The following is a 7,772-nucleotide window of genomic DNA, read 5'->3' as shown; positions in this document are numbered from 1 at the left end:
ACTTAAAATTTAGTTTCGTCTGCAGCTGCAACTAAGTCGTAACTAGGAAGAAGTATTTTATCAAATTAATGGAAAACAGACGAAATATGTAAAAATTAAGTTGGTAGAGGGTGATTTTGATAATATTGAATAATCTCCCATTAAAATTTACAAAGATCGATCCATTTTAATCGGAAGATGAAATTAAATGCGTATTACAATTCGAATAAAGCTACATCACAATTTTATAATTGGAATAATTTAGATAAATTCTCAAATAATAAGTCAGTTTCACGCTAGTTCTTTTAAAGTAAATTTGTGCATAACATTTAGATATCTACTATTTGTATGTTTCACATCATGCTTTCGAATTCACATCACTGCGGTTGTTCTGGCTGTTTCACACAATTAACAAGAAAATGATACCTTATTCTTTTGCATAATCATGCAATGAAAATAAAAAGAACATAAACGGATGATCAAACTTGACATTATTTAATAAAAATGTAATTTTTCCAAAATATCGTAAAGAATAATCGATATATTTTCACACTCGTTTTGCTATATCGTAAACTAAGTCGAAACTACTTAGTAGAAGTCTGAAATGCGACTATGAATAGAAGTAAATTTTAAGTTGGTACTTAAATTTAAGTTGCAACTTTGTTAGTTTCGACTTAGTTGCTGGACTATGAATACGCGCCAATGATATTTTTTATCACAAGATGATGGTTTTGAGAAAAACGCCCAACTTTTCTTTTTCACAGCCACAAAACGGTTGTTTGTAACAGCCCAAATGGATCGTGATAGATATACATAAATGCTCAGAATGAATAGAGAAGTCGATTAAGCCATATCTGGCTGTCCTTCCAAGGTAGGTTGGTATTGAAAATGGGCGAAGTCGGACTGTCACCGCGCCCACTTCCCATATAGAAAAAAGCAAACGATAATTTACAAGGCGTACTTAGCACGGTGCATAGGCAACTGGCTGAGTCAGTGGGATCGTCGGTTCGAATCCTACTGAAAGAAGTCTGATGAGGAAATGTGGTGATTTCCGAAATAGCTATTGTTGGCGAACTATGTATTTTTGAATTTGGTGTAAACTTGTTGTTAGTGTCGTGAGTTATGTTGCTATTTGGTGTAAACCCACTGTTAGTGTTGTCGAATTATATATTGGCCCCTCTGGCAACTCTGCTCCTGCTGGAATAATCGGAATGTTTGTCATCCCTAAATTTTGTAGTGTTCATTTAAATTTTACCAGCACAGCAGGAGGGAGCAAAAACGAATGTAAGTTTATATACCTTTCTAATTTTACTTCAGATTTACATTGTACCTATTTTATTAGGAAATAAAAACCTGCGTGAAGCCATTATGTGCTTGTCACCGCTCGTATAAAGCGAATATTGCTCGTTTTTATTCCTTTGCGTCCCTCGGTGCCGGAACACATAGTTTTAGAAAACAATAAATAAATCGATATCAAAGTATTCAGTACAAAGTGTTTAGCAAATANTTCACCGCTCGTATAAAGCGGATATTGCTCGTTTTTATTCCTTTGCGTCCCTCGGTGCCGGAACATCTTTTTGTTTCATTCCTTTGCTATTTAAACGTATTTGCACCCAACCCCGAGGCTTAAACATCACCAACGAAAGCTGGTTAACAGAGATCCGGACTACAATAACTAAAACCGGTTAACAGAGGCCCGGTCAACAAATTTGATTAAAGGTCGTTTGGCGGGCGCTCCCGAGCATTGAACTGGCGATTTTGTGAAGCTGTCTCGACGATTCCTTGATAGTGAGGCCGCGAAGGTGAAGTGAACGAGGGTGATTGGGGTAAGTTCGGTGGTGTGTAGTGTGTGTGTTATATTTAGTCAACATAAAGCGCAATTAGCTGAGTAGGCTTCATAACGGTAGAAGCGCGTGTCTAATAGAAAATAGCGGTTTGCGGCCATTTTAAAGAACATGGTTTTAACTCGTTCAGCATCCAGTATGCAAGACGAGGACAACAACAGCAACGACGAATTGAATACGACTATGCGTGAACAGGGTGCAGCTATGAATTCGCAACAACCATTGCCACTTGAAACACAAATGATTGCTATGGCGAAGCAGTTGCAAGAGCTTACAAATGCCATAGCGAAACTAAGTAATTTAGGTGATAATGCTCCTCCAACCTCTAATGAGCAAATGGCTCCCAGCATCGCACCCTCTTTAGTAAGTGGTCCTGAGGCAAGTGGCGCTTCAATTGTAGAAACTTTAGCAGACCTAAACCGAACATTGGCCACCACCAGATCGAATGCTAGTAAAAAGTTACACGATCTTCCAGAATTCGATGGAAAACCCGAAGCGTGGCCAATGTTTCGCGAATCCTTTTGTATGACCACCGAAGAATATGGCTACAACGAACGGCAAAATATGCTACGGCTTCAAAAGGCAATTAGGGGCAGGGCGCGTGAGGTAGTCGAATGTTTACTAATCCATAGCAGCAATGTACCCCGCGTTATGGAAGCATTGCACGAGCGTTTCGGAAGGCCGGAATTGTTAGTAAAAAGTCAAATTGCACGAATACGTAACTTTTCACAAATCTCAGAAAATCGTTTAGAGTTATTGGTACCTTTCGCTACGAAGGTTCAAAATTTGGCGACCTTTCTAGAATCTGCAGGGTGTGAGTACCACCTGAGTAATCCTACTCTTATGGAAGAACTACTTCTCAAGCTTCCCATACAGCGGCGTTTAGACTGGGCACGTTATGCAGCGAATATTGTACCGAGACCTACGGTGAGTCACTTCAGCAACTGGATGCAAGAGCTATCGCGTGTGGTAAACGCGGCCGGCATTACTTCAAGCTCACAAGCGCGTTCATCAGAAGGAAGAGGCGAAGCTCGAGGAAGGTTTTTTCATACGGATCACGTCCAGAGCGCCAGGCGGACTCCATGTAAGCTGTGTTCGGAGGCACACCATTTATCGAAGTGCAAGCGTTTTCTCGAAATGAATCACACATCATGGTGGAGACTTGTGCGCGAAGGAAAACTATGTTTTAATTGCCTGAAGAGTGATCACAGAAGCAACAGGTGTACGTACAAGCATAAATGCTCGGGGCGTTATTGCTCAAGGATGGTTCATGAGATATTACATGCCGACGAAGCTACAAATACGGGTACGTGCGAGGTACAGTACGAGACTCAACGCTCACAACAGCAGCTGATTCTTACCAACACTACGAGGCAACCAGGGAGTTCGAAGGTGCTATTCAAGATCTTGTCAGTGACGCTGTATGCCAATGAAAAGGAGATACGATGCTATGCCTTCTTGGACGAGGGTTCATCAATATCGCTGATGAACAGGAGTTTAGCTGACAGGCTCGGACTAAAAGGTGCGAAAGAGAAGTTGATGCTGCAGTGGCTTGGAAACAACACGGTAACCAAGTTGGCGTTTGGGGTTGACATACAAATTTCTAACCCTTTGCCCGGAAGCAAAAAATTCAGCATGAAGAATGTCAAGGTCGTCGACGATTTACAACTCCCCAAGCAAACCATGGATATTTCTGAGCTGCAATGTAAATATAGATATACGAAGCATCTACCAATTGCAAGTTTTAATTCGGCGTGTCCTCAACTGTTAATCGGACTTGATAATGCACACTTGGGAGTAGCGAAGAGAACGGTAGCAGATGGACAACAAGGTCCAGCAGTGGTCTTAACGAAGCTTTGGCTGGCTAGTGTACGGCAATGAATATGAGCAGCACCATTCGTTTTTTGCGCAAGTGGGAAGCGAAGATACTTTAGAAAATTTGGTAAGAAATCACATCGTAGATGATGCCCTGAGCGTTAACTCCGAAGCAAGGCACGTAGACAGCGCCGCTATAACGAGGGCAAAAGATCTTCTCGAGCAAACAACAGCGAGAAAGGAGAGACGTTTTGAAACAGGGCTCTTGTGGAAGAGCGATCATGTCTTCTTACCTGACAGTAAGAAGATGGCAAAGAAAAGGCTGTTCGCGTTAGAGAAAAAATTCGGTCGTGATGAAGATTTCCGGAAGCAGTATACGCATATCATGGAAGAATATCAGAAGAAAGGCTATGCGCGGCGCTTGAGCGAAGAAGAGGTTCAACAAACGGGAAGTCGAGCGTAGTATTTACCTCACTTCGGAGTTCGCAATATGAACAAACCAAAAAAGCTACGGATAGTATTTGATGCCGCTGCCCAAGTAGAAGGAGTTTCTCTGAATTCAGTCCTGCTCAGCGGGCCAGACTTGTGCCAGTCGTTAACCACGATTTTTATGAAGTTCAGACAAAAGGCGATAGGTGTGTGCGGAGACATAGTGGAAATGTTCCATTAAGTGGAAATACGGCGGGAAGACCAAAACTCACAACGCTTCTTATGGAGAAGGAATACTAACGAGGTCATCAGCGAATACGTAATGTCAGTCATGACGTTTGGAGCGACTTGCTCGCCATGTTCAGCTCAGTTTGTAAAAAACAAGAACGCGGAAGAGTTTCAAGCAGCCTTTCCCAACGCCGTAAAAGCAATTATTGATAACCACTATGTCGACGACTTCGAACACTGCTTTAGCACACCGGAAGAAGCCGTACAAACAACAAATGAAGTGCGTTGGATTCATAAACAAGGCGGTTTCGATTTAAAGCGGTTCGTATCGAATGCCAAGAGTGTCACTGAGCAGTTAAACGGTGATGCAGCTACAGCAGCAGACTTCAGCCTCGATAAGGAGGGTTTCCAGAAAGTCCTGGGTATGTATTGGGATACTGCGGAAGATATTCTAAAATTTGCGCTTATTCTTAGTAAGGTCGATAAAGCTGTAGTCAATGGCGAAAGAAGACCCACGAAACGTGAAGCATTGGGTATAGCAATGTCGGTGTTTGACCCTTTCGGCCTAGCACCGGAGTTTACATTAGCAGCTAAACTGGTACTACAAGCTGTGTGGAGACGGAAGACGGAATGGGACGAAAGTATACCGAAAGATGCGTACGAAATGTGGCTAAAGTGGGTTAAAATGTTGGAGCAAATTCAAAATTTAAGCATTCCACGATGTTACGACGAGAATTTCCTACGAGTTCCAGTGGAGCACAACGTGTTCGCAGATGCAAGCGATGCGGCGTATGCAGCAGTAGCATACTGGCGAATCGACGGATTAGCAGGAGCGACCAAACTGGCCTTTGTAATGGGGAAAGCGAAATGCGCTCCCTTAAAACTCACTACAGTTCCACGGTTGGAGCTACAGTCGGCGGTCCTTGCGGTCCGTCTTCGCGCTGCGATACTGCAAAACCATGATATGGTGCCTATCAAGACTGTCATGTGGAGCGATTCGAAGACAACTTTAGCTTGGATAAAATCCGACCACCGCCGCTACAAACCGTACGTAGCGCATCGTGTAAATGAAATTTTAGAGAACAGCGAAGAGTGTGAATGGAGATGGTTACCTAGCGCATGTAATCCAGCCGACTTTGGTACGCGTGTTCGAGATGAGAAACGACAATCCTTCTGGGCGAGTGGACCTGACTTCCTGCTCAAGGACGAGACGCATTGGCCAACGGCGGAAACCTATGCAGAAGCTCGAGAGGAGCTTCGTGCGAAATTCGTCTCATATACGTGTGTGGAAAACGACTTCTTCGAAAGGTTCTCGTGTTTCATTCGCCTAACGAGAGTGGTTGCGTGGATGTTACGTTTCTGCGATAATTGTCAAAACAGCCAACGGGATAAAAGAGGTGGTCCGCTAACTGTTTACGAGCTGGAGATCGCGGAGCTATCGATCTGTCGAGGCGTGCAGAAGGCAGCCTACCCCGAGGAGTATAACGACTTAAGCCGGAAAAGCCAACTAAAATCCAGTAGCAAGCTGTTGATGCTTTCACCATACATGGATGATGCGGGTATTATCCGTATGAAGGGGCGAATCGACAATGCGGATGCAGTCCCAATAAATACTCGCAGGCCCATCATCCTACCTCAAGCGCATCACGTGACTGATTTAGTCGTCAGCTATTATCATCGAAAGTTGAAACATCAAAACGAAGGCACAACTATAGCAGAAATTCGTCGGAAATTTTGGATACCTCATGCACGGGTATCAGTGCGTCGCGCTGCAAGAGAATGCCAATTTTGCAAAATTAAAAGAGCTCAACCTGAAACTCCGAGTATGGGTCCACTGCCGAAAGATAGGCTGACACCGTTTGTGAGGCCGTTCTCTTACGAAGGCCTGGACTATATGGGACCGTTTCTCGTCAGTATAGGACGGCGCCAGGAGAAACGTTGGATTGCGCTCTTTACGTGTTTAACAATTCGTGCTGTACACATGGAAATCGCTAGAGATCTCAGCACTGGTACGTGTTTGTTATGCATCCGAAATTTCATGAGCAGACGAGGTACTCCATTACGCATACGTTCAGATAACGCTAAAAATTTTATTGGTGCCGATAACGAACTGCGAAAACAACTAACCGAATTCAACTCCGGAAAAATCGCTGACATACTTGCAAATGACCGCATATAATGGGTGTTCAATTGCCCACTAAATCCTCATGCTGGAGGATGCTGGGAGCGCCTAGTGCGCAGCGTAAAACGTGCTATGGGACATGCGCTTTATAACGAAAACCTCCAGGAGCACTGCCTTTATAGTTTAATGTGCGAAGCAGAAAATCTAGTCAACTCGCGGCCGCTAACACACATAGCAATAGACACACCCACCGACGAACCTTTAACCCCTAACCACTTCCTTCTAGGTACAGCTAACTCGGAACAAACACCTCATCCTCGTGAAGAGGAATACCGCCCGTCCAGAAAGCAGTGGAGGAAGGTACAACAAGCACAGCATCGTTTTTGGAAAAAATGGCTTTCAGAATACCTCCCAGATCTCTGTCGCCGGACAAAATGGTTTCAGCCTGTGCAACCGCTACGAGTTGGAGACGTCGTCTTGGTCTTCGATAGCAACATTCATCGTTCCCGATGGCCGATGGGTAAAGTGACTCGAGCGTTTCCTGGCAAAGACTCACAGGTCCGATGTGCCGAAGTACAAACCCAAACAGGGGTGTTCAGACGTCCTGCTTGTCTACTTGCGAAATTAGATGTTGGTGAATCTGTTTAGATTCACGGAGGCCGGGATGTTGGCGAACTAAGTATTTTTGAATTTGGTGTAAACTTGTTGTTAGTGTCGTTAGTTATGTTGCTATTTGGTGTAAACCCACTGTTAGCGTTGTCGAATTATATATTGGCCCTTCTGGCAACTCTGCTCCTGCTGGAATAATCGAAATGTTTGTCATCCCTAAATTTTGTATTGTTCATTTAAATTTTACCAGCACAGCAGGAGGGAGCAAAAACGAATGTAAGTTATATACTTTCTAATTTTACATGAGATTTACATTGTACCTATTTTATTAGGAAATAAAAACCTGCGTGAAGCCGTCAAGTGCTTGTCACCGCTCGTATAAAGCGAATATTGCTCGTTTTTTATTTCTTTGCGTCCCTCGGTGCCGGAACAGCTATCACTTCTACCATTTTTTCAAATTATTGTTGCTTTTCCACAATAAATTTTCATTTAAAAACGGCCTCGAGCTCAATATAAATTGTTGAATATAATTATTATAAGGCCAAAAAAATAACAAAAACAAATTAACATTTTACCAAATTATAAGATATATTATATTACTGGCCAAAATAATAGCACCACAACATTTTTAGCAGTTTTGACTATTTTTTCGTTTGTTTAGTGTCTACTAATTTTTTATAAAAGTTGTACAAAACATAAAAAACTACAAAATCATTAAAATTTCATGCTTTTCGAATTTCTATAAA

The 7,772-nt window shown here is 42.9% G+C and overlaps 2 protein-coding genes across 2 annotated transcripts; both read left to right on the top strand.

Annotated features, from left to right (window-relative positions):
- The first annotated feature begins 1,934 nt into the window (after positions 1-1,934).
- Positions 1,935-3,704, top strand: LOC108375702 (uncharacterized). The gene has a single exon (XM_017631846.1). It carries the CDS (start codon positions 1,935-1,937, stop codon positions 3,702-3,704), a length of 1,770 nt encoding a protein of 589 aa, XP_017487335.1.
- Positions 3,705-4,389: 685 nt separating this feature from the next.
- LOC108375701 (uncharacterized) lies at positions 4,390-6,474 on the top strand. Its single transcript, XM_017631845.1, has one exon. It carries the CDS (start codon positions 4,390-4,392, stop codon positions 6,472-6,474), a length of 2,085 nt encoding a protein of 694 aa, XP_017487334.1.
- Positions 6,475-7,772: the final 1,298 nt, after the last annotated feature.

The sequence above is a fragment of the Rhagoletis zephyria genome, unplaced genomic scaffold, assembly GCF_001687245.7.
Source record: "Rhagoletis zephyria isolate East Lansing unplaced genomic scaffold, Rhagoletis_zephyria_1.1 Rzeph_scaffold_09323, whole genome shotgun sequence".
Classification (NCBI taxonomy): Eukaryota; Metazoa; Arthropoda; class Insecta; order Diptera; family Tephritidae; genus Rhagoletis; species Rhagoletis zephyria.
Note: the sequence above shows the minus strand (reverse complement) of the source record. Positions and strands in the feature narration are given on the sequence as shown.